Source organism: Oryzias latipes, chromosome 8 (assembly GCF_053564925.1).
Source record: "Oryzias latipes strain Hd-rR chromosome 8, Olatipes_Hd-rR_3.1".
Classification (NCBI taxonomy): domain Eukaryota; kingdom Metazoa; phylum Chordata; class Actinopteri; order Beloniformes; family Adrianichthyidae; genus Oryzias; species Oryzias latipes.
Window position 1 is genome coordinate 21,457,403 of NC_136244.1, and position 26,795 is coordinate 21,484,197.

Consider the following 26,795-nt stretch of genomic DNA (forward strand, 5'->3'; position numbering starts at 1 on the left):
TGGTGAACCAAACTGACTGTCAACACAGTTGTGAAGTCTGGACCGCCATCAAAGTGTTTAGATGGTTAACTTTTGTATATTTTTTGAATGTTTAGTCAACCATATCTAGAGTACAGCAGAGATGTCTCCGTTTAAGGCCTTTAGGAGATTTTTTGAAGGAACTGGTGTGTCTGTGGGGACCCAGCTTCTCTTCAATCAGTCAAGCCCAAGTTTTGGCATTTATCTGACAATTCCAAGCTAGGGATTTAGAAAACGGACCCCTAGTCACCCTGGCCCATGACTCAGACAGGATTTCCTCCCCTGATGTGTTTAACATTAAACTGGACCCTCATCCTGCTGCAGATACCCCCCTCTGTGTGGAAAGCCAAAGCTAGTATTTTAGTGAACAGAGGATTGCTCTGTGATGGCTGTTGGCCCAAGTAATGGGATAGGGCTGCTTTAAAGCTCTTTAACTGCCACACTACTTGACCCAAAGCACCTACTGTGAAAAAAGGGGATAAAAAGTCATGGCAGAAATATTTTTTATGTCATTAAAAAGTTGGCTGAAACGTTGTGTAAGGGAGCAAAATGATGAAATCTGAAAATGACTGTTTTGGGGGCACGTGGGGTCCTGTAACGGATTCTTAGAAGAGAATGTGACTAAAGATGCAGCAGGATTCTTGGGGGACACTGCTTGGTTCACACAACACCATGTCAAGAATCTTCTCTCTTCCTGTTATGTTGCAGTGACAGTGTTTGAAGATGCCGCTCAGAGGGAGGTGTTAGTAACCCTGGCTCTGGGTACATCTGTTCCTGGAGTCTATGTGGCATGCAGAATTGGATCAGCAGCAAGCAGGCAAGGGAAAACATTTCCAGATTCAACTTGTGACCCTTTTGCCCCAGTTAACCCCTCACATTCCCTGCTTGCTTGCTTGCTTGTCTATTTTACAGTAACGCTGGGCATTCCAGACTGATGTATTCCGGATGACTCTGTCAAAATTTACAGCAGAGCTTGTGCAATGGAGGAATCATGTTTTAGAAAGAGGCTTCTCGTGTTTAAGAGATTGTGTGAAATCTTACACCTGAGGCATCTGCTGTGGGAACCATTATTGACTACACATTAGCTAGAGTCTGAACAGAGTTTGGGAAATGCACATGGAATGGTCAGACTCTCGTAGCAGTTGTATCGTTGAACTATTTGAGTATGTGGTTTACAGCTGGCAAGTATGTCTTCATAAGAAAACCCCAGATCACAATAAACCTTACAACTGGAATTTTAAAAGCAAACATTCCTCAGCAAAAAAATGGAAATAGCAGAGAAAAAGCTGTTATCTCTAGCCATTGCAAGCAAAGTGGAAAACAATAATACAAAAAAAAAAAGATGTTTGGAAATTGATAGAGATCAAAATCCAACAAGAACAGATAAACAGCCTGCACATCCAGGATTACACCCTGTAGAATAGACACAACAACTGACTGTGCAAACAAACAGCTGAGATATGCCCTCATTTTGTCTGGCATTCTTACATCAAACAAGAGTTGTGTAACTGATAAGGTTTTCCCAAACACTTCTCACTTCTCTTTAACAATGTAACAACAACTAACATTTAAGTGGCTTATCTATACTGCAGTTGTTTTTCCTAAGAATTTTCTTACAACACATTTGAGCAAGTCTGCATTGAAACTATTTATATAGTAGTTATGGCCTTGCAGGATAGACACTGAAAAGTCAGTTGGAGGGAGACGAGAATGTTTTGAAAGCTAGAGAGAGTGGGCAAAAAGCCAGAGACTCTTAAGTATTTTTAGGATGCAGAGTGTGTGAAAGTGCACTCAATGCAGAATTGATGACACATTGCCAAAATCTGAACCTGAGGAGAATTAACCATGTCTGTGTGCCTGTAGCCTTTTAAAATATCATGTGTTGTGCGATAGGTATTCTAAGCAATGGGAAACACTGGAGACATAGGTGCATGCATTTAAATGTGCACAATATCTGTGATTTGTGATCTTAAACAATTGTCCTTTAGCTATAAGACAGTCAAGGATGTGCAGTACCTCTGGGAAGTTTTGCACATTTCTTAAAGAGTTTAGTTCAACGCATTTAAGCTTGGCTTTGCTTTTGTTCCCTGTGTTAAGATGTCAGTCTTTTAAGCAGATTTAGACATTTTAAGGCTTTGGCACAATTTCAGAAAGGAAGATCGACCTCACCTGCAGGTATGCTAGCTTGTTATGTCACTCTACACACCGTCATCAATTAGGCTTTCACTTTGAACCAATGGCTAAATGGCTCTCCCTTCTTCTTAGCCCATTACTAGAGTGATGCTTTGGAATGGTTTAGCCTCTATAACGACTGTCAATGTCTTGGCTCTGGGGTTTATACATCTATGGTCTGAGTTAATCCCAAGCATGCACAGCGTAATCAGCCCAGAGCCTAACCTCCTAAGATTATCAACTCATTTCATGAACATTTTTCTGTAACATAAACAAATCTTTAGTCACAATATCTCTCTTTAATGAATTTATTATAATTTAATATAGAAAAAGAAAGGGCTTGAATTAACTGTAGGAGCAGATTACTTTTTTTTTCTTTTACGGGAAGGTGCAATTGTTAATCAGATACTTTTATATTTCTGACATTATATTTAACCATCATAAATATGTTTTCTTGAGGTAAAGAAAACTGAGTTCAGTGAAATAGTTTTCTTTTTATAATCTAATAAACAGGAATATGTGAAGAAAAGTCTGTCACGTGCATGACTTTAAAGATACACTCCGATGAAAATTGTGGTTTCTGTGTTTTTAACATGTTCTTGTGGCATTTTTATCATATCAAGGACACGTAAACTGAAAATTAAGAAAAAAAATACAACAATTTGTATTTCTCTATTCAAATTGTTGTGAATCAGGGGCAAACCCAAAAATGTAGAGGGAAAATGCTTGGGTGTGATGTACAATTTACTACGGCAAGCCACAAGCTCCCTGCTCCGTTCCATTCTGATGCATCCACTTACAGACAAACAGATCCATGTACGTCATTGTTTTCCTTGTCTGCGCCAGCATCTGGCTCAAAACTATATGACTGGATAACTCCAAGATTGCTCACTATCATCACTATTACTCAATAAATAAACAGATGGATGATGGGAAGGGGATGAGTCGACTCCGTGCCAATAGTCCAGCGCAACTTTCTAATGAATTACTACTGCTCTGCAGAAACTATGTCCTAAAAAACAACAGGTTTCTTTGATTAATTGGGCCAAAAATGGCACAATCATAACCAAAAGACCCCTGTGAACACTTTTAAAACAGATCAAAAGATTATTGGGGGGACTTTACTTATTTCATGCTTTTTCCAAATATGTTTTTACTCATCCCCCTTGTTAACTTACAGTCTGCAACCAGTAATCCTCAGAGCAATATTTCTGTGTCTTTGATTCTTCCATGTGTGTTTGCTGTGTTTATGTTTAATAGAGTGCATATTTCTGCACGGGCTGTGTGTGTGTGATTGTGTGTCTGCGCTGGTGTGTTGTCTCACGTTTCCGTCAGGGTTTGATCCAAGCTGTTGCTATGTGCCGTGACCTCCAAGAGCAACATTAAGAGAGGGTTGAACTCTGCAAAGCAGGAGCGGGGCTGGATTTTATTTCTGCACCTCCCCCCCTTCTCCAGAGACACACTGTACTCCACAAACTCCCCCTGGGACTGGCCTGTGGCTAAACAAGCACTTTAATGGTTCATCATCAGGAACAATACTTGTAACGGCTGACAATATTCTCTTAAAATAAAGAAAAATAAAGAATTTATGAGGTTTTAAGATGCGGTGCTACTTGCTAACTGATTGCAAAGGTTATAAAATCAAAGAGTTCACACTGCACTCCCTTCCATTAGCTGCCCATCAAACACCCCAACCCCCACCCCACCTGCAGGCTGTAAGTGGAATGGGGCCCAGCATTTAGGGGACAAGCTGTTCTGCAACTTCCTTGCCAAAGGTACTTTACTGGAGATCATTTCCAAGGAACTGATCTGCGGAGGGGAGGGGTATAGTTTGCACGTCCAGTCAGATAAATGTGGACGGACTGCAATGTGCACTTGAGAAAAATCTTCTGGCGATTTATTTGGTTTAAAGAAAAGCAGCCCCGTATGCCTTTTATTCCTGCAGAAAGATGTGAAAAAAGCTGTTCATGTGTGAACACTACCATGTTATACGCGGCTGTATATCCAGCCTGACCACCTTCCTACTTTGTCACTTATTGGCACAACCCTTTTCTTCCTCACTCATCATCCTCCCCGCTGCAACCTTCATTAGCTGGAGTCAGCAATTCACTTCAAACAAAGCCCAGGGCAGAGCAATAAAAAAAGAGAAGACAGTGGGCAAACAAACTGGGAGGCAGACTAAATAACTGTGGTTTGTTTGGTGGGCGAGGAAACTACACTTCAGCGGTGTGTGTGTGTGTGCCACTGGCTGCGATGGTGAACTTTTATGCATGTGTGCTCATGTTGGCAGCAAACATTAGAAAACAAAAGCGCCTCTGCTTCGTGCATCTCTATTAGACCACAGCTGTTCTCTGTATTTAAACGCACTGCAGGTGTTTGAGCGGCAGTCTTTATGGAACTGTCGTTATGTGTGAATCTACTGTATTTGTTCTTTACACAAATCAATTGAACATGTTGTTAGACTTGCTTCTTTTATGAAAACACTCTGCATACTGGCAGGGAAGGCCATCTTTCAACATAAAAGTACCGATCTGTTGTTTCGATAGGTATTTGGAAAAAGTAACAGGACAAAATCTAGATTACAATTTAGGATTCCGTTTTTTATACAAAGTACTACTTTAAATGGACAAGTTGTGTTAATGTATACATATTTTTTAAAGTCCCACTTTATGATTATGCCATTTTCATCCAACAAATAAAAAACCTGGGTGGTTTTTTAAGACAGTTTCTGCATAGCAGCATAGTTAATTAGAAATTTGCCTCTAAGTTGTGGGTGGGACCGTTGGCGTTGTGTAAGCCTTTGTTTACATTTACTCCCGACCTTCACACCACCATCCTAACATTACTGGTGTAACAAAAATGACAAGCAAAATTAGAGCCATCCATCCGTACAGATTTTGATCCGTATGCTAGCTTGGACGAGGAAAATGAAAACGTACATAGATCTATTTGTGGACACATCCAAATGGAGCAGAGCAGGGAGCCTGTGGCTTGCAGTTGTCCAACTGCATTTTTTTCGTCGGCCCCTGATTCACAACGATTTGTATAAAGAAGTACGGTACTAAGAAATTCACATTGAATCTTAACTGTCTTTATACTTGTCCTCCATCATGAGGAAATTGCTACAAGAACAAATTCAAAAGAAGATTTTTATTGGAGCGGGTCTTTAAATGAAGTATTCTTTTCTCAGTCTTCTGGAATACCAGGTTGTTTCAAACATTTTATACTCGTAAAAAGGGGAATAAGAGTCACTTTTTCATAGCAATGATGCAATGATCAGACTGGATCAAAACATTTTCATTGTCATCCACCACATTCAGCATACAATTGATTGCTTATGGAGAAGAATGACTCATCAACAGAAGGAAACTTCCAGCAGAACCAGACTAAAGAAGAGCAACTTGATCCTGTGAATTTGGGTTGAGAAAGACAAGGAAGCAAATGTTATGAGACAAAAAAGGTATGTGTTTGGAATCAGTGTCGTGTTCTCAGTCTGCAGGACGACTGAGTCGTTTCAAAAATGTTGATGAACTAAAATGGGAGAAGGAACTTGTAAAATAAACTTTTTAGTTCAGAAGGCAGACATCATCTTCAAACATGTCCCTTTTTTTGTCTCATAACAGATGTTCCAGTGTTTTTGCTTTCAGTGTTGCTGACCCAAATTTATACAGATGCCGTTGTGTAGTCGGTGAAAGTTTCCTTCCGTTGAGGAGTATTTCCTCTCCACAGCCAATCAATGGTATGCTGAATGCGATGGACTACAATTGAAATATTTTTATGTATTCTGTTCATTGTGCTTCTTGCGTCAGTTAAATCCATAACTTATGTGCCTCTCTTTTTTGTACATCACATTGAGACACACGTAGTTGTGTATCAATGCTATATAAATGTACTTATTAGAAAGAAAATTCTGATGCCAGTTTAAACGTCTTGGTGTCCCATTAAGGTGATGCCAGGTGAATTTATAAGTCTGTTCCTTAGATTCTAATCTCCATTGGGGCTTTATTGAAAACCCCTTCTTTATCTACAGCTAGTTTTAAATGCAATGGTATGTTGTTGTTGTTGTTTTTTTTGTCGCAGTGCTAGCAGGTGTCGTGTACACATGAGTTCAGCTAACATTGGTGGGATTTCTATAAAAGATGGACATGATCTAATTTTCAGCTGCCAGAGGTCGCAGCGGTGTATGGACACCCGAGAGCGGGCTGGCTGATGGTTTGTGTTTGCAGCACCTCTCCCATAAGTACATAGCAACATCAATGTGGTGACCAAAATAAACTGTGTCACCAGCATCCTACTTCAGCAAAATGTGCAGAATTCTACACTTCCTGGCACTCAGTTTCTCATCAGCCACTGTCAGCGTTTGATGTTTTTGTTTTATATTAGACATGTGATGCACAAAAGTGAAGTCTTTGTAGATTTTTTTTCATCTGCAACACCAACAAACGGCCTTATCAATTGGAAAAATCTGGACCTAAGTTATCTGTATACCTTTTGTTTGTGTTTTTGCGCTCACAGTTGCAGGTCTGCGTTTGTGGGAAAATTGAGGACATTACTTGTTTTTGTACATTAACAAATGTGCAATGCAGTGTGTGGAGGCACCCCTATGGAAAGTTCACTCTGGAGTTAATGTGGGCAGACTAAAGTGAAATAGATTTTCCACTGCGAGCTGGTGTACAAACATGTGACTTTAGATACTCCGTAAAAGCTAAAGTTGTATGACATTGTCACTATTCAAATACAGATACACATAGAGGGTTATCTCAATATCCTGACATTCTGATTTAGTGCATGAATCAAATTGGTTTAAAAACAAATTTAAATTAATTAATTTACTTTGTATTTCATCAGGACCTGCAAAGAACAGAATATTAAACCTCCTAAACAAAGCATCCGCTTTGATCTGAATGGAGTCTGAGCCTTTTCTGCCATCTAGTGGTGACTCAGGTTTAACATTTTCCCCCGAATGTCTGTGTAAACAGTTCTGACAAGTGTTGTACAGAACACAGACTTTTTTTCTCATTAACCCCTTCAAACCATATGTCATTATTGAGGAATGTACCATTTAATTCAGGACCCTCCTAATTTAGCTTGAATGGAAAAACACTGAAGAGTATTTTCATTGCTATTATTTTTTGGTGTTTTATGTCTTTTGTTATTATTATTATTACTATTATTGGAAAAAAATCGGGGATTAAGGGGTTAAAAATGTTAAGATATTAATAGTTTAAGGAAGAAGTGACATTACAATGATCCATTATATAATTATTTGTTACTCATTTATAGTATCACTTAATATTCTTTAACTTAAAATTGTGAAAACAGACTTACTTTCATTTCTCTAAATTAACAGTTGGCAAAGACACAAATTATGTGCTTTTTGAAACTTTAAATGTATTTTTGAACAATTTAACCCACTTTCATGCTGTCTTTAAGTTTTTTTTTATTAATATACCTCATTTTAAACTTTCTCCTGTCTTCCTTTTATTGTGAAGCACTTTGGTATCAAAGGTGTTGTAAAGGGCTATAAATGCATTTAAAATACATAATTTTCTGTTATTTAATTACTAAACTTAACTGATCCAGATGAGTGTCAGGCCTAATTACCTTCAAGGTTAAACATCAGTGAAGCAGATGGCAGTCTATAACCATCCCAACCTAAAACCATAGATTCAGATGTTGCCAGTGAATAGATTATCAATTTTCTGTGCAAGCTGTTGTTGTGAGAAAACGTCCTGAAGAACAACAGAAATACAGTCATGTACAAACCTTTAATAGTGATGGAACTTGTTGGAGCTTTGAATTTACTTTATTTCCAAAAATGACTTCTGAGTATTGAAACTGATATAAATGACTTCACTTTTTTGCACAATTCTTGATGGTTAAATGTACTTAAAGTCATTTTTGGAGGCCAGGAGGCACTTTTGTTGTTGTTTGCTGTTGTGTTGTACTTTTTACACAAGAGTTCTCACATCAAATAAGTATGTGCCTTCCACAGAAACATGGTAACTGTGTTATTTTTTGTGTTTCCAGAATAAAGTCCAGCTTCCTGCCAGTGGTTTCTTCAGTTGCAGAGAGCTTACGTTCGGACAATCTGATTTGATTGAAAACTCTGCAAATCCCACTCTGGCCCCAGCATTCAATCTTACATTATCACACTGTCGCCCCATAAACCCACTTCTTAATCCTAAAGCCTTTTTTATTTTATGGTCAGTGTGCCACCCATGGCCACAAATCCCTCTTTGTATTACCCCGCCCCCATTTCACTGTATAAGTGTGTGTGTGAGTCTGCATGTGAGGGGATGAGTCTGAGTTCAGCCACAGCTGGCATTCTCATCCAGTATTTTTTTTCCTGCTCGGAGGGAATCTGTGAACAACCCAAACTCATACCTGGACAAGGTCAAACAGACGATGAGGGGGATTTCTTTACAACCTGATCCTATGCCGTTGACATTTACTATGGTTTTGCTAAGCTTGGAGGTTGTTTGAGACTTCTGCTTTGTTGTTTTTCTTTAATTTATTCTAAATTTTGGGGGAGAAAGAAGGGTTTTTTCTGTTGTCTCTTTGGTACAATGTACACATGCGCGAACAGCAGCCTGAAAAATTGTACAAGAGGAGAAAAGGAGCTGCAGAGGACAATTTTGTGCTGACCATGACACCTCCGTTTTGGATACACTGCAGGCAGAAGCCTGCATTTCTTTAGTCATCCAAAAAGGAAAAGGCTTTCCTTCCGCAGTGGACTCAAAAACTTTCTTCCGTTTTTCTTTGGTATTTAAGGAATATTTAAAAGACCAAAAGGATCCACATCTCAGCAAGCTTCCGACATACAGGAGCTGGACCCCGAGCATCATGTAAATGAAACAATTGAAAGGGCATAAAAGAAGCGCGCTCTCGGTGAAACAGCATCAGCACCGATGCGCGTCCCCGCCCCGGCCGAGGCTGCCCAAGATCTGGAGGAGTTGGAGCTGTGCGAGTTAAAAGTTGGGCTAAAAGGGGTGTGAAAGGATGCTGCAGAAGATTTTTCCATCGAATTAACATAATCCGTGGAGAAACGCTTTCTAAGTGAAGGATGCCTTGCACAGTACTGACCATATGCCTCTTGTTTTTGGGCTTCCAACAATGCGCATCGGGTAAGTCTTTGGAAAGAAGAAATTATTTATCTATCATCGTTTGCTGAAACATTTTAACAGGATTTTAAAAAAAGAACATATGTCTTATTTTCCAGCTGCTTTTTGTTTCTTAAAAAAAAGTTAAATAGCATTTAAAAATCCCGTTAAAACAGACAGAATTGCCGCAGGGCAGATGCAGCCTGAGATGTTGGGGTATTTGAAGGGCATCCCATGACGCACGAAAACCACGCATTTTGGCAAAACATGGATTGTTTCCCTTTACACGGTTTGTGTTGCGAGGTTCCACAGACTGGGAGGGAAGCAGGAAAAAAAAGTGCAGAAGCAAACTGCGTCCGTCCTGCAGAATGCGCACGCTGGTCCCGCTCGGGCTGGACTGTCTGCATTGCAGTGCTTTCTGGCAGCTTGTGCGCAAGTTTCTGCAGCGTGCGGGCTCACTTCTTGACAAACCACGAAACAGCTTTTTATATTATTTATTGTATCGTTTTCAAAACTATACGTCTGTAGAAATGGTTTATATTGTTGCAGTAAGGCTGGGGAAATGCATGCATAATGGCTCAGTCCTCCTCAGGACAAGCCCACTGCAGTACACCCCCACCCCCTTGAAAGTATGTGTCTACATCACCTGAGAGGACTTGCTCAGGACCTGTTCACCCCCCCCATCATTTGCCACTGCACAAACAATAAAACGCTTAATTAGGTACACACATCAGGTGGGGAATTGTGTCAACTATTGATTCTTCTCAGTAAAATCAGCATTTTCTGTGTGGGGTTTAGAAGGAATAGATGTGACTTAAATACATCATTATAAATGCAAAACAAAATTGAAAAAGAAAAATGTAATTGAAAAATTGACATATTTAACATTAATTAACATATTTGCATATTTCTGAACAGAAACTTTTGTCCATTGCTGTATTTTAACACTTTTGGGCATTTCTTCAATATAAAAAAGTTTTCATATAATGGAACACCAGATTTACTTTCTTCCTATATGCTGGAAAAACTTTTATTCTGTTTTCTAATCTAAGTCTTTATATGTCTGTTTGGATTGTTATCATACTGCCAGTGTGTCTTGTTGTATGCTTGATGGAGGTGTGCTGAAATGAAATGGAGCATGAGATCCCAGAGCTCCATCTTTGGATGGGGCTGAGGCGCCCTCTCTGAGGTGCATGTGTGTGTTTGAAGAACCTCTATTTTTAAACCGGAAGCTCATTCTGTCGGCATTAGCAGAACAAACAAAAGAAGCCTATGCTCCTATGGGAGGAACTATTCTGGTACTTGGTGCATAAAACAGTAAAAGAGATTTGAATTTGGAACCTCAGGTTCAGCACAGCTTATATTTTGGAGTCCCAGGCAGAATTTCGACACCACCCTCTGTGTAGCCTGCCCAGGCATGAATTATTTAGTTGAAACCCCTCAAATCAAACAGTTTGCAGTTTTCTGCCTCTGCGTGATTTTAGCATGTCGAAAAACATCTGGACTTGTCTGGATCCCCGGCAGTCATGCAGCTCTGTGACAACATGGAGAGGACGTGCACCCAGCAGTAATGATGTGTCAGCCCAGACAGGGCAGACTGATGATTCAGCAGAGGTGGTGCTACTGCTCTGCAAAGCTGCACTGATCTTCACTGCTCCTAAATGATAAATAGAGAATAGGACTGAGTGCTGCAGAGGAGGAAGGGAGGGTGCAGATTCGCATAGAAAGGGGAGAAAACCGGCAGGCTGGAAGCTCTATGTATACCTCAACAACACTCATTACATTGTTTTTTAGCAAAATGTGAATTAGAAGGAGTGATAAACCAAACAATTTCATTTATGCATCCAACTGCATGTAAGTTAAGATACAGAACAAATATTCCCTTTCGAGGTAAACCAAAATGCATTATTACTGTGTATATAAAAATATCAATTCAAAAGATGACATAGGATATATCATAGCTACAATATTGATCGATTAGTGCAGGGTAGCTGGGAATTCTATACTAGAAAGACTGAGTCAGAAGGACAAGGTCAAATTTCACTTCCTCAGCACAGCTTAAGGTGACTGAAGTCATGCAAGGATTCGTTCCAGGATGACTAAAGGAAATATTCAAACATTTGCATTTGCTTTATTTGATCTGCTTCAAACCCAGACCTCGGTGTCTGTATAAAATTATTTTTATGTGAGGCTGCTGCAACCTCTGCTACAGTTTCATTCTACATAATTCAAATATCTACTTTGACAAATTACATTTTTACCCCCTATATGACCTCCATGATTTGTTCTGATGTCAACCTAAAACTCAAATTTACTGATAGAAATCTCTACATGGCAACAGGATTGTCTGTAACTTGAAATTTTTAGAAGAGCTCAGTTTATCTAAAATTCAATTCTTTTATCGGTCGTAAATCTCTTGAGAGCATTAAAGAGTACATTTTAAGACTTAAAGTGACACAGTGTTTCTCCTGGAGCTGAAGATGAGGGCATCAGTAATATTTTCTTAGCAGACAGATAAGGTAGAGTTATGGTCACTTTTAATGGCCGTGAGCCGCAGCACAAACCTGAGCAGATGCTCATATGAGTTTCATGACCAAAGGCAGAATGTGGCGCCACAACAAATCATAGCTAAGATGAACATCCAATAAAAACAATTATGTAAGAATGTATTTAGTGTCTATAGCACTAAAAACAGAGATGTAAGGTAGTGCAATTATAAGGATGTTTGTTACCATACAACAAAAACATGTTGATTCTTTTATTTAAGCTTGTAATTTCATCCAAACATCTGCCTCAAAATCCCAGCTGTGATTTAATGGTTGTAAAAGTTTTTTGATGCCTGAAAGTACAACTTTTTTTTTTTTTTTTTTTTTACATAAAAGGCACATAATAAGTTCCAATTCCAAATGTGACAATATGTGAAAACCTTAATTTCTTTGTCTCTACAGACGAATGTGTGGATCCACTCGTCTCTGGACTTTATGCTTCCGCCTTCTGGGCCTCTTCCAGATATAACTTTCTTTATTCTGCTAATTTTGCAAAGTTGTATGGTAAGTTCTAAACTGTCCTCAATGTATATGATTCATTCGTTGGTGCACATACTGTATCGTACTGTGTTCAGATGTTGCTGTAAAATTACACCAGAAACAAATCATCTTCTTGGCAAAATAAACAACAAGAAAGACAAAATGTTATTTTTAAGCCAAAGTATGAGCTATTTAAATGTACAGAGGATTTAAATGCACAAATTGGCCAGTAATTATTTGTGTTGTAAAATTCAAATAAAATAAGAAAAATATCCATTGTTTTTTTACATGGTTTAAATATTGGGGTAAAGCCAGTGAGAAAAGCTCCTTACTCGCATGAGTGTCATTAATAAGGCTATGCATCCTCTTTAGAGCTAAAAGCCTTTATGCAACAGTCAGAAGCAGTTCAGGAAGAAAAAAATGGGCCAAAACACTTTTTTTGAACAGATTTGCCTTAGTATATAAAATATGGATTTTAAACAAACAACAAACCCATTCCTGTTAAAATACAGACTTGGGTAGAAGTGTGTTTGAAAGGTCCAATCCATCATGACTGTAGAGTCCCCATCCTATATTTTTAATTTCGGTTGGGTTTAAATTTAATTGTTTCATAACTGATTTTTTAACACCCACTCTAATCATCTTTTATTTATTTTTAAAGCGTTGCAAGAGGTCTTTTAATTATAATTATGCTATTTTAGCCACAAAAAAAAAACCCTGTGTAGTTTTCTAGGACATAGCTTCTTCAGAACGGCAGTAGTTCATCAGAAATTTGCTTCTGAGGTTGAGGGCGAGACTATTGGTGTTGAGCAACCCCGCCCACCCTTCCCATCTACCATAACTGAGAGATGTTAACATGCTCTCCCGCTTGCTTACAGCCCCTTACACCCCCAACCTAGCATTAATGGTGCATCCAAGATTTTTAGCAATATTGGACTGATCCAGTCGATCACTTTTAAGTGATCGACTGGATCAATTAAAAGTAAATAAGCTCTTTTTCAACTGCATTTTTTCGTCTGCTCCTGATTCACAATTTGAATAAAGAAATACTCAGAAATTCAATTTTAAGCTTTACTTTTTTTATATTTGTCCTCCATCATCAGAATATGCCACCAGAATGTATCATAAACACCCAAAACACAAATTTCCTCAGAGTGGGTCTTTACTATTGGCTTTTTCTCTGTTTGTCAGGCAGCAGTGGCTGGTCTCCCTCCCCCAGGGACAGACAGCCATGGCTGCAGGTAAACCTAGGCATGAAGTACAGGCTGAGGGCAATCGCCACCCAGGGGACTTTTAACTCATACGATTGGGTCACAAAGTACATGATCCTCTACGGTGACCGACCGGACTCCTGGACGCCATATATCATGCAAGGAGGCAACTCTGTAAGTGTTTCTGGACAGTTTGGGTCAGAATTCAGGGAAAAGTACTGAAACTGGGTGCATTGGGTTATATTTTGTTCATTGTCACCAGAACAAAGACAGAACATTATGTGTCTCTGATGTAGAAAAGCTAAACTCATCATCCGGCTGTATATATTGAGGCGTTAACATTGCTGGAGCGACTCAATAACTCTTTGTGATTTCCCTGTCGCATCTGTTTTTAGACACTGCCCGGGAATTGGAATTATTATCAAGTGAAGAGGAATGTCTTCCATTATGCCTTTACTGCTAAACACATTCGTCTGCTGCCTCTGGCGTGGAACACAGAGAATGGAGGAAAGATTGGTGTGAGGCTGGAGCTGTTTGGCTGTCCTTATGGTAAAAACGAACAACCTGATTTACTAATGTGGTTTTAACTGCAGAAATAAACCCTGTAATCTCACAGATCAATCACATTTGAAGGATTTGCTTACTTAGATGAAGCATTTCTTTTTAGATTCTTCTGTGCTGCAATATAACGGGGATGACTCAGTGATTTACATGTACCCGGAAAAAAGGTCCCGTACTCTGCGGGATCACATTGCTCTAAACTTCAAAACTCTGGAGCAGGATGGGTTGCTGTTGCACAGTGAAGGGATACAGGGGGACCTCTTCACCCTGGAGCTGAAGAAAGGTCGACTTTACCTGCACATCAGCCTTGGTGAGGCTATGATGCAGCTTCTACATTTTTTGCATTGTCCCTGACAGTGATGAGCATCATGTTTCTCTTCTGGAAAACCAAGATTAGTTTAGGCGCCTTCCAGAATTGGAGGACATTTGGGCTTCAAAATGAACTTTATGCTATATATTCAGCAATAAGAATCTATCAAAGGCTTGATTAGCTCAACTTACAGATCAATTGTACATTTTTTATTACGTTACATAATTTAATGAATACAAAATTTGGTGCAACCCTGTTATCCAAATTTTGCAGGTAACGGTTGCAAATCTGTACTAATATTAGCTTTCTCTCAGGAGTAGAAGCTAGTTGTTTAAACAGCTGTTACTGATGACCAAGAGGGCAAAGTTACTTACCTAAATAAGTCATAAATACATTATTTTATTCTGATGATACGTGCGTACCAGGGTTTAAATTAAATTTGACCATTCTTATTGAAAACATCATTTGGACAGTAGGGGGATGCAGGGAAAAATTTTATTTTAGGAGATGCATCAGACTCATTTGGTATTTTTAAAACTACTTTCAAGCCTTCTTTTCTCTTACTTTTGGTCTCAAGACAAGTAAATGTAGTCAGAAACTACATGTTTCAGTATTTTGTAGGTGGATTATTCAAAATACAGTGGGTGGAATGTAATATGTTCTCCAATTCTGGAACAAACCTTAAAATTATGTTTGGTTTTATTATTTTCAACTAGTCTCGCTGTTGGCTTTCAGGAAGCAGTGTCTTACACAAAATTGATGGTCGAATTACCCTGACTGCTGGTAGCCTTCTTGACAATCTGCACTGGCACTACGTGACCATCAAGCGGCATGGACGACAGGTTAATCTAACAGTAGACAGTCAGACAGTGACCGCTATTTGCAAAGGAGATTTTACTCACTTGGATCTGGACTCACAGGTACTTCGATTACTTTACACCAATGCTATTAAAAAAGTAATCATTTTCTCAGCTAATGAGGCCAACAACTCTTGTGCAGATGTACGTAGGAGGAGTGATTGAGCCAAATTTGCCTCACCTCCCTACAACGCCAAATTTCCGAGGCTGCTTGGAAAATGTCTTCATCAACGACATCAACGTCATCGATATGGCCAAAAGAGAAGATCCAGAAATTCGTATTCCTCGAAAAGTAAGACACTTAGTTCACTAGTGACCATAATTATTTCATCTTCACTTAGCAACCAAACAGTTGTTTAAATTTTCATCCTGGAAATATATATATAATCGCTATTTGTATGTAGAAAAAGCTGCATTTTGCCTGCCGGGACATTCTGCTTAAACCAATGACCTTTGCCGGACCCAACAACTACCTACAAGTGCCTGGGTTCTTTAGACGACCTCGCATGTTTGTCAAGTTCAAGTTCCGCTCATGGGACTACACAGGACTGCTGATGTTCACGCGCTTTGCTGACAACCTGGGTGCCCTTGAGCTGGGTCTCAGTGAGGGTCAGATCAATGTGACCATCTTCCAACCAGGAAACAAGAAAATACAGTTTGCTGCAGGTGAGGTTCTGGTTGTGTTTTCTTGGAAGCATTGTTGAGACGAAAACAATATTTTCCCTTTGTGACATTCTGCAGAAAGTGATGAAAAATAAATGTTTAGAAAAAATTTCACATTCCTTATTTGTCATTCGTGCTCAGCAACAAAGATGCATCTGCAAACAAAATTATGTTGCACATCACAAGTATAGCAGGACATAGGCAGGTCAAAAGTTGTCCATTTAAATAAAAACAATACATACTATGAATGCAGCTGCATAGATTTTGTGCAAAATAGCATGTTGAGAGTAGAAAAAAAGAAAATTATCATGCAATCCTGCTACATTGTTTGGAAATGTGTAGATCTGAAAACACACCGTTCATTGAGTGGCTCAAACTTTCTGCCGATTTGTCCAGTGCGACACATTTTCTACAAAAGTCTTTCACTATTGTAAAAATAAGCTTATTCTGTAGAAGAAACTTAAATGAAAAGGTTTCCCTGCCCCTCATAAAGCAAATGCATGACTGAAGATAGTTGTTTCACTGTTTTTTTGTTGTTGTTTTACAGTTGGACAAAAGTATGTCATGGGCAATTTTATGTGCTATAAACACTGGGAAAATCCTAGCAATTAAAAGTGTTTCTTTAGACTGCAAAAGCTGTTCCCACTTACTGGCTTCCCACTTAGAGCTTTGCAAATAATTAGATACATTTTGCATGATGGAGCACGTGTTGGTACTGTTCCCGCATCATTACTGGCTTTGTCTTGATCCCCCAGGATACAGGCTCAATGATGGGTACTGGCACTCTGTGGATCTGGCAGCCCGAGACAACCTGCTGACTCTCACCATAGATGAAGAGGAAGCTTCACCGCTAAAAATCACCAACCCGTTCACCATAAGGACTGGGGACCGTTACTTTTTTGGAGGTCATTTGACGATTAAACTGACATTATCCAACTCTTACAGGCCAAAAACAGGTCATTTGTTCAGTAAATCAAATTTTTTTTCTGACCCTCAGGTTGTCCAAAAACTAACAACACGATTCGGAAGTGTGAGACAAAGCTGAATCGCTTCCATGGCTGCATGCAGCACATTTTCATTGACAACGAGCAGCTTGATATTGACATTATTTTGCAGCGGCAGTGGGGACGATATGCTGAGCTTTTGTTGGGTACCTGTGGGATCACTGATAGGTAGGCAATTTAATTTGACCATAGAGCAATTACAAAAAGCTAAACCTTAAGTAAAAGGAAAAGGTTTGAGCAACTATTATGTCCACAGATGCACCCCAAATCCATGTGAACATGAGGGCAGATGCATCCAGTCATGGGACGACTTTATCTGCTTGTGTGAGAACACAGGCTATAAAGGAGAAGTCTGCCACATGTGTAAGCATCCCTGAAAAATCATGCTTCCTCCTGACTTGCAGTCCTTCTATTCAAATGGATTTACTTCTCTTCTCCAACAGCGGTCTATAAAGAGTCGTGTGAAGCGTACAGACTAAGTGGCAAATACTGGTCTGGAAACTACACCATCGATCCTGATCTTAGCGGGCCACTAAGGCCATATGAAGTGTACTGCAAGATGAAGTGTAAGTGGTCACTGGGATGCATGAAATACAGCTTTGATAACAGTCTTGTTGAGTTTAAAAAGTAATTTTGTGAGATATTAAAACAGTGAGCTGGATCATCATGGAAAATAAAATTGGTTTATATAATAGTGATGTTTTGTCATTCTTGAACCATTCTCGCACCTTTTTCCAAACTTTACATTTTGTTTTGTTTTTTTGCAGCATACAAAGCATGGACAGTGATTATGCACGATCGAGTGGATGGGACCAAGGTATCGGGGAGCTCAATAGACCAGCCATACATAGGAGATATCAACTATTGGAATGCCTCCTGGGATGAAGTTACTGCCCTTGCCAACACCTCCATGTACTGTGAGCAGTGGATCGACTACTCCTGCTACAAGTCCCGCCTTCTGAACACACCAAGTGAGAGAAATCAGTATTTATTTTGGCTGAGTGATGATGTGTAGGGACAAAACACATAAATGACTTGGCTTCTATTTCATAACAGATGGGAGACCTTTCTCTTACTGGATTGGCCGCAACAATGAAAGTCACTATTACTGGGGTGGGACTTTCAGAGAAGTCCAAAAGTGTGGCTGTGCTGTCAACCAAACCTGTGTTGACCCAAAGTTTCAGTGCAACTGTGATGCAGACTATAGACAATGGTAAAACATTGAGATTTTTTTTTTTTGTATTGGCCTCTGAAAGTAATTCACCGTGTTTGTGTGCTTATAGGTTTTCAGATAAAGGTTATTTGGACTTCAGAGACCATCTTCCTGTCAGGAAGTTGGTAATTGGGGACACCAATAGGACTGGATCACAAGCTCAATTCACAGTTGGACCACTCCGCTGCCATGGCGATAGTAAGTAAAGTCATGAAGGTCATTCCAAAACTTGTGGGTGATCTAATCATTTTGATTTCCCATGGGTTACTGGGCAATCAACAGCCCCACAACTAAAAAAAATAATCTAAAAATACCTTATTGTAGATTTATGTTTTGCAATCAACAGGAAACATCTGGAACACCATTGCTTTCACAAAGCCAACGTACATAACATTCCCCACGTTGAGGCCTGGAACAACTATTGACATCTCTTTCCACTTTAAAACCTATCGGGGCAATTGTGTCTTCTTGGAGAACTCCGATGACCATCTTAAAAATTTCATAAGAGTAGAGCTGAACAGTGAGTGGATTTTATCCTCAAAATTCCAAATAAATCTGTAAAATTCATTTTTTGTATACGTAAAAATAAAAACATTATTTTCTGTTTCCCTGTGTTTTTTACAGCAACCCAAAACCTTGCACTTGTTTTCATGGTTGGCGATGGCATCCTCAATGTTACCCTGCACTCCCCTGTTCCCCTCAATGACAACGAATGGCATTTTGTTCAGGCTGAACTCAATGTGAAGGTGGCTCGGATCAAGGTTGATTACCAGCCTTGGGCGGTCAAACGCTTTCCAGGTCAGACATTCGTCACCATGCAGTTCACCCATCCTCTCCTTGTAGGTAAGCTATTTGGAAAACTGTTTCAGTTTAATAACAGAGGCTAAAAAACTGTACAATTGCTTAAAAAAAACAAAACAAAACAAATGACCCCCTTTTTCTTTATCACAGGTGCAGCCAATCGTACTCTGAGACCTTTCTTAGGATGCCTTCGAGGGTTACGTATAAATGGTGCTCCTTTCGATTTAGAGGGAAAAGTAAATGAAGCACAGGGCATAAGGAGGAATTGCACAGGACAGTGCCTCAATGCTACAATACCTTGTCGAAACAGTGGTCAGTGCATTGAAGGATATGCGTCCTATACTTGCGACTGTAACAACACAGCCTTTGATGGCTTCTACTGCCACAAAGGTGAGTTTATAAGATCAAAATCAAAATCCTTTGAGGTTTTGCTGAAACATCTCACTTAATTTCTTTCTTTTCTTTTTAAGATATTGGAGCTTTTTTTGAGATTGGATCATGGCTGAGGTACAACGTTCGAAAAAAGCCAGTGTCAGATGAAGCAGCATGGGCAAACTGGATTGACCCGCACTACGACAACTTCAGTCTGGGCTATAACGACACGGCAGACGACATAGAGTTCAGTTTCAGCACTGTGCACACGCCAGCCGTGTTACTCTACATCAGCTCCTTCGTGCAAGACTACATCGCTGTCATCCTGAAGAACGACGGTCGGTGAAGCACCAATATTGAGTTAACTGAAACCTAAAGCATTTTCAGTGCATTCAGTCTGTAGGACATCTCACACATTTACACCAAAAGTCATTTCGAAACAGCATGGGTACCTTTGACTTTTTTTGTTGCCTCTCTTCTTTCAGGCAGTGTTGATCTAAGGTATAAGCTGGGACTCATAACACACAAGTACCAACTGACTCATCGAAACCTGGCAGATGGATTTCCTCACTACGTGAACATAACCAGGCACAACAGAACTATTAAAACACAGGTCCTCACTGCTACCATAACCTAAGATTTATGCTGCTTTCCATTTAAAAAATCTAGATCACAAATACATTTTTTAGATTTGGGTGGAATGCTCTGTGCATTGTTCATATAGTTGTCTTTGTTGTCTGTTAACAAAGCATTTTGTTTATTTATAGCTTTCTCTTCTAAGTATACAAATACAGCTTCTTACATGTTTTTGTACCTTAAGGTGGACTACATGGAACCAATAGTGGAAAAGATAACCTTGGTGGAGGATGCCAGGTTTGACTCCCCCAGATCCATGTATTTGGGAAGAGTTATGGGTAATTTCCTTTTTCACTCCGTGACAATTAAAAAAAAAATAAATCAAAAAATTCAAACATTACATAGTTCTTTGAGTTCTTTCAGAGGCAAGTTTTGTCATTTCTAATTGTTTCTCTGCAGAGGTTGGTGATATTGACTATGAAATTCAGAGGCATAATGCTCCGGGCTTCATTGGCTGCATTTCTGGGGTGAGGTACAATGTGTACGCCCCCCTAAAAGCCTTGTTCCGTCCAAATGAAACAGACCCCCCTGTAACCACACAAGGCTATGTGTCTGAGTCCAACTGTGGGGCCTTCCCTCCTATCCTTGGTTATGTACCCTGGGAAGTAGACCCCTGGTTTACTGGCATTGGTGAGTTTAAATGTCAAACATGTAAAACAAGACTGATTGAGTATTATTTTATCGTTTAATTACCTGAAATGTTTCTCTTGCAGAATATTTCTACATCCATGATGACCTAGGTCTGTTTTGGATAACAGGTAACAGCCTCTTTTTGTCTGATCCAACATTGTCTAGAGTAGCCAATACTTTTTGTATCTGGCTCAGCATCAAAGTTACACTAAAAGGAAAATGGAAAATGTTAAGGAACCAGTTTTTTTACATATATCAGCTGTCAGAGATCGTCTCTGTTTTTCAAAATGTTTCAATTTTACGATTGTCACATCTCAACAAAATTTTGTTTGCAGTGAATATATTATTTATTCAGTTCTAAACTAATTTTTATTTACCTACAATAATGATTTTGAGTTAGTTTTATCATATATAACACAAGATAATTTTTTTTCACATAAATTGCAATACTACTTTTGTGTTTAAAAGCAAGATGTAGTAAAAAGACAATAATTTAATGACCATTAGTTAATAAGAATAAGGTAAAGAAAATATCACAAATAAGATATGAAATAAAACACCCAACATTGGTTGCATTGGCATAATCCATGTGTTATTGTACCAAAGGAAAAAAGCACAAAAGATGAATGTCTGTGCAAAACAGTGTTACAGATGAGGGACGAAATGAAATCTGGTGGCCTTAGCGAGTAACAGAAGCTGCAGTCTCTGGATTAAAATGCAGCACAGCGACTCCCTGCTCCCTCCTCGTCTGAGACCTCTGCTGGATGAGCTATATTTAGTCTGCATGAGCCCAGCCCACTGCCCATCACTAATACAGGCTTCCGTTTGATAGATCATTTAGCCTCAGAGATAATATGCTAATGCAGAACATCAGCATGCCATTAAAGATTAGTGCACGATTCGGGTATCTTAACAATGGTTTCGCCTAGTCATCAGACATTCATCTTTTCTGCTGTGCTCCCAGACAAAGGAGGCATAACTCTGAATGAATACTCTCCTCCTGCTGGTAATTTAACATCTACAGCAGCACCAATGAAATGTTTTCTCTGAGTCAGACTGAAGTGGCTTATTTTATTTTTTATATTCCTTTGAATGGGTCAGGTTAATTTCATCTGATCAAAATACATTGGCTTCATATATAATGAATTGTAAGGAAAATATTAAAGATGTAGCATTATTTGTTACATCAGTTCGAGTGTAAAATGATGCGGCAACTGACCACCATGCAATGACACTGGTAGTATTCTCATCAGTCTGAGATGACTGCATGATCCAAACTTTCCTTTAAAACCCATTTGGTCCATGTTGTCTGCTCTGTAATGGATAATCATTCCAATAGAGGCAGCAGAAGGGCTTTTTGGTCATTTCAAAATGGCTGCCTCCATTGGAATCTCAAAAAAAGCTTTTGGTGGGAAAGGTTTTGTTAATTTTTTAAAAAGTTATGGTAAGAATAACTCATCTATTGTGAGTAATTTATAAAAAATGACTACTTGCTGCATGGATAGAATGCAAAATGTGTTGCTAATTATTTATTTATACTACAGTTGCACTATGTCAAAAAATGTGGATGATTCAAGACAGTGGGTAAATAAGGTGTTTTTTCCTAAACACTCATGACAATAAGTTGGCATCTTAAACTAACATTCTTGTGAACAAAAACTTACCAAATTACCCATTGTATCATAACTGATACAATTTTATCTCATAAAAAAAGTATTTTGCAAATCAAATTTTCTTTTGTGGTTTTGACCAAAGGGTTTAAAAAGCATCTTAGTTCCAAAAATTTGAATTTTTTTGTCAATTCTTTGATGTAGTGGATGTTACAGGGTTAAGTCAAATAGAGCCTGTTCCACGTTAGCATTTTGGAAGGTCATGCATTTTTCCACACTCACCTGGTCTATTTTTCCCTCAGTTATTGTCATCTTGGCATTGCTGCTGCTCTTCGGAGGCCTGTACACCATCTACGTGTATGCTTACCAACAGAAGGGCAGTTACCACACAAACGAACCAAAAAACTTGGAGTCCCCCAGCAGCTCCAGACCACTAACTGAAACCCTGACAAGAGAAAAAAAGACCCTCCCAGAAATTGAAGAGGAGTTCCGAAGTGGCTAGTATCACAGGACTTATGGGGCAAAGGGGCAGGGTTTTACACAGGGGTAAGAGGGAGGGGGAAATAGCACTTGCAAAAACCACAGTTACCTGTAGTAATATTTCTAATTATTTTGTCTCCTTTCGTACGCTTTAGTTTGTGTTTCTTTTCCCCAGTTGAGTGGGATTTGACGCCTGGTGCTCTACTTTTCATAGTATGTATTTTGGTAAGTTCCAGTTTTGCCGGGTTTCAAGTCCAAACCAAGCCCCATATTGCATGAGTAGCCAACAAGTCTCACACTGTATTGCAGGGTGAAATACTGAAGTGCCTCTTCTGAGCAGGCTTGATCTGAAAGCTTTATGGCTTATTCAGTGAGAGTTTAGACACTGTGGGAAAATGGATTTTAATGTATGTCTAACTGGAACATCAGTTTCAAGTGTTCAGGCTTGTATTGATTGATATCTTTAGAGACATTTTTCAGTCCAGGGAAAGTTGTGAGTAGCTATAAAATGTATTTCCATCTTAGATATACCTTTTGATGACAATCTATCATAAAGTCACTGTTGAAATCACAGCTACCAATCTCTCATTGATTTAAATTGAGAATTTATCACTTTGCTTGTGAAATAACTTGACAAAACATCTAAATAAAAGCAATGTGAAAGGGGACAAAACAATACAATGAAGAGAGATATTGATGAGCATGAAGCTTTATGCTTTAAGATGATGATGTTTCAAAGGTATGTATGCTTATATTTGCTCTACTACACCCTATAACTGTGCATAACCTTTACAGAGTAGCCATACCGTCAGTACATAGCAGCTTTGCTGGGTAGTTTGCTCAGATCACCACACTCTCTCAACAGTGGCCCTTTGGGACTTAGAATGTGATGATTCGAAATAGTACCTCGAGGTGTGAGAGCTGGAATCAAAATGAACATCAAGTTGACAAAAGTTGTCAGGTTTGTGACCTGATTTGCCATTTCTTTTGTCTGACTTCTGGTTGCTTTTAAATAAAGTCAAGATGGCAACAGCTTGGTGTTAAACAGTGATAGTATCAAAAACAAAGACCCAACAAAACCACAGAGTTCTTCCACAATCTTTTAACTTTAGTGATAAACTGACTTCAGGGAACAACAGCTTCCCATACAAATGTGGGAATTACACACAAAAACACACACGTTACAACTGTGCAGAGGACCACAAAAGGGTAAAAGGTAGGATTTTACTTCATTTCACACTGCTAAAATATGTTTGCTTAATGCTGTAGGGCAAGGAATATTGCAAAGACAGTGCCTCTACACTGGCAGATCGGGTTGTGATCCCTTATTTTTAACAATAAATAATGGGGGTGAGGTGCTTCAGTGGCCAACAGTGCTTCAATAGTCAAACCTCTAATTTAGGAGACACAGTCTTTTTTTCATCTCAGTCATGGCATAGTGGATCAGCGGGTTCATGTGAATTTGCCCATCAAACCCTTGTGAGCTCTGTGGATTTGGTGAAAGTATTCAATTTTGCCACTCCAGGTAATGTGTGGGAGGAGCTCTGGGAACCTAGGATCTGAGGTCGCCCACTAAGACCCATTCAGTCTCTGTGTAACCAAAGCAGACGTTGAGTTTGTATTATGCCAGGAAGTCAAACCTCATTCCCTGTGCATGTTGGACTCTGGCAGGGCAGCCCTTTGTCACTGATTCTGTTATACTTTTTATAGAGAGAACGTCCAGGAGCAGCCAGGGGAATCTGGTTGAGGGACCACAAGATTTCATTTCTGCTTTTTGCAGATGGTGTATGTTTGGCTTAATTCAACCAGGACCTTTGATGTCCTGGGGCAGTTTGCACTCAAGTTTTGAGCTATTGGGAAGAGAATTAGCATCTCCAAGTCAGAAGCCACAGCTCTAGACTACTAAAACAAGGGTTTCCCCTCTTCAGATGGGTGGAGATCTCCTATTGTTCGTTGAGGGAGTCTTTACAAGTGAGAGGAGATGAAGCATGAGATTACCAGGCAGATATGTGCATCATCTGCAGTAATGTGGTCAGTGTATTGATCTGTTGTAATGAAGTAGGAACTGAGCCAAAAGGCAATGCTTTGCTAGTCAAAGCTTTGGGTCATGATCAAAATGATGAGATCACGCGGCTGCATTGAGTTTCCTCGGCAGGGTGGCTGGGCATTCTCTTTCAGATTAGGTGAGGAGCTCTGTCACCCAATGGATTTACTACTGGCTTCTCTCAATGTGGGGGACCTGTGGGTCTACTATGATTTCCTCCTGGGAGACAGTTGAGGTGGTTAAGGCACCTCCCCTGAATGCCTCTTGGATGCCTCTCTGGAGAGATTTGCCGGGAAGAGTTCTCAAGGAAGACGCAGGCTGTGCTAGAGGGATCGTGTCTCTTGGCTGGTCTGGAATGGCCTTGGGGTTCCCCCAGCAGAATGGGGAAGTTTCTGTGGACAGGGAGGTCTGGGCATCTCTGCTTACACTGCTCCAGAAAAAAGGGAGAAGAGGGACGCATGGATGGCCTTAGGGCAGTAGCTGACCACAACACCATCATTGCTGCCACTTGTTAAGCTGCTTCTAAAGGCAATTTGAGTTCTACCTTTACTTTGGGGAAATCTCTCTCATCTGCAAGAGGATTTTTCATTTGGTGCAACCAAAGCTTACAGCTGTAATCACCTGCTGCAGCCCTGCTTCCCTCTGAAGCACTACTGTGTCGGTGAAAACAGGTTCAAAAGGCAACAGAATTACTTTTGCAACATATTAGCTATGCATATTTAGAGCATGAGCGCACTTTGCAAAAACATGCAATAATAAAAGCTTCCTTCAGCCACGAATGTTTTGGCCTTTGTTTATTTTGCAAATGTACCGTAGCAAGCTGATAATGTGAATAAAAGTGATTGTAACAATGCTTTGAACCCCTCCTCCCCCAATGGTTTGTACAGAACAAGTTAAATGGAGTGCTTGAATGTATATCCTTTGACTCTGTAATGTCTGGGCAGACTCTACAGTGATGGCCTGTCCTAATGTTTTTAATTGTAGACTGCTGTGAAAGTACCATTAACAAAAGCTTTTGAACCGCTCAGGATAGTGCAGTACTTGTTCTCTGTGGCTCTGATAGACCTCAACATTGTTGGTTCTCTTCTGCTACAGATGGCGCAAAAACTGTACAATGAAAGGATGTAAAAACTGCAACTACTGTAAAGGCACAACTTGCTACCCTTGTATGAACCTGTACAGATTTGACCACATGTGGTGTCTGACACTTGTGTTTTCAGGATGTGTCCTATTGTCAGACGAATGAACGAGAAAGGTGAGCGAAGACTGAAATTGGTGGGTTGACCCTATAACTGACTTTATTTTTGTGACATTGGCGACAACAACTCAAACCATTAGACACAAACATCAATCAGTTATGCTTTATGCACAAATGACTTAGTCATGATACACACACCTCACTGCATTTGTTGATGAACTGGCTATAAACTTTCAGCTTAGCAGTGTCACGTGACAGCAACTCACATTGTAGTTTGTGTGGTCCTTGGAGTGTGTTTGTGTGACTCAACTATTTTGATGCTTGTATAGTTATAGTTTACCCAAAAGGTTACAGTGAATAATAATAACAAATGTGCACCAATGCCAACTAACCAACACACTAAATGTTTTTCACAACGTGAGAACGGGACTTGTAAAAATGTCCTAAACTGTGTTTAATTGCAATTACCAGAAGAGGGCGACAAACAGCAAAGTGGGCTTGTGTCTTGTTGGACTTCTTGAAGTCTTAAGTAAATACATTAGCACGAAGAAATGAAAATAAAAAAAAAGAAAACCAATGAAGTCAATGAAGTTTGTTCTGCTCCACACTCTCAAAAAGATCTTAAAATGTACTATAGCTTTGGTTATGTTGCCGGCAAACTTTTAAAAATATTAGTGATACCAGAAGTCCATTCAGCTCTGCACCACTAAACCATTCCTTCAACAACGAGCCAATTGTAAATTGTATTTTTGATCACGTAATTTGGACTTCTGTTACTCCGGTTTGTTTTGTAAAGAAAAAAAAAACAAAATCACTGTAAATGACCATTACTGTTAAAATGACTTCCATCTCAATAAAAGAAGCTTGAATGAAACTGCTTGTTTGG

The 26,795-nt window shown here is 39.5% G+C and overlaps 1 protein-coding gene across 1 annotated transcript; it reads left to right on the forward strand.

Annotated features, from left to right (window-relative positions):
* Positions 1-8,478: 8,478 nt before the first annotated feature.
* cntnap1 (contactin associated protein 1) lies at positions 8,479-26,783 on the forward strand. The gene is made up of 24 exons (XM_011477969.4): positions 8,479-9,317; positions 12,242-12,343; positions 13,511-13,704; positions 13,926-14,079; positions 14,198-14,401; positions 15,137-15,321; positions 15,401-15,550; positions 15,663-15,924; positions 16,677-16,826; positions 16,919-17,093; positions 17,182-17,288; positions 17,369-17,491; positions 17,693-17,896; positions 17,982-18,138; positions 18,209-18,336; positions 18,485-18,658; positions 18,763-18,981; positions 19,090-19,329; positions 19,410-19,649; positions 19,797-19,924; positions 20,132-20,225; positions 20,347-20,577; positions 20,661-20,705; positions 22,490-26,783. Exons 1-24 carry the CDS (start codon positions 9,257-9,259, stop codon positions 22,687-22,689), a joined length of 3,927 nt encoding a protein of 1,308 aa, XP_011476271.1. The 5' UTR covers positions 8,479-9,256; the 3' UTR covers positions 22,690-26,783.
* The last annotated feature ends 12 nt before the right edge of the window (positions 26,784-26,795 follow it).

Coding starts and splice junctions, on each gene's coding strand:
- cntnap1 (XM_011477969.4), top strand. CDS start 9,257: ATGCCTTGCACAGTACTGACCATATGCCTCTTGTTTTTGGGCTTCCAA. Junction 13,705..13,925: donor TCATGCAAGGAGGCAACTCT/GTAAGTGTTTCT, acceptor ATCTGTTTTTAG/ACACTGCCCGGGAATTGGAA. Junction 20,578..20,660: donor CCCCTGGTTTACTGGCATTG/GTGAGTTTAAAT, acceptor TTTCTCTTGCAG/AATATTTCTACATCCATGAT.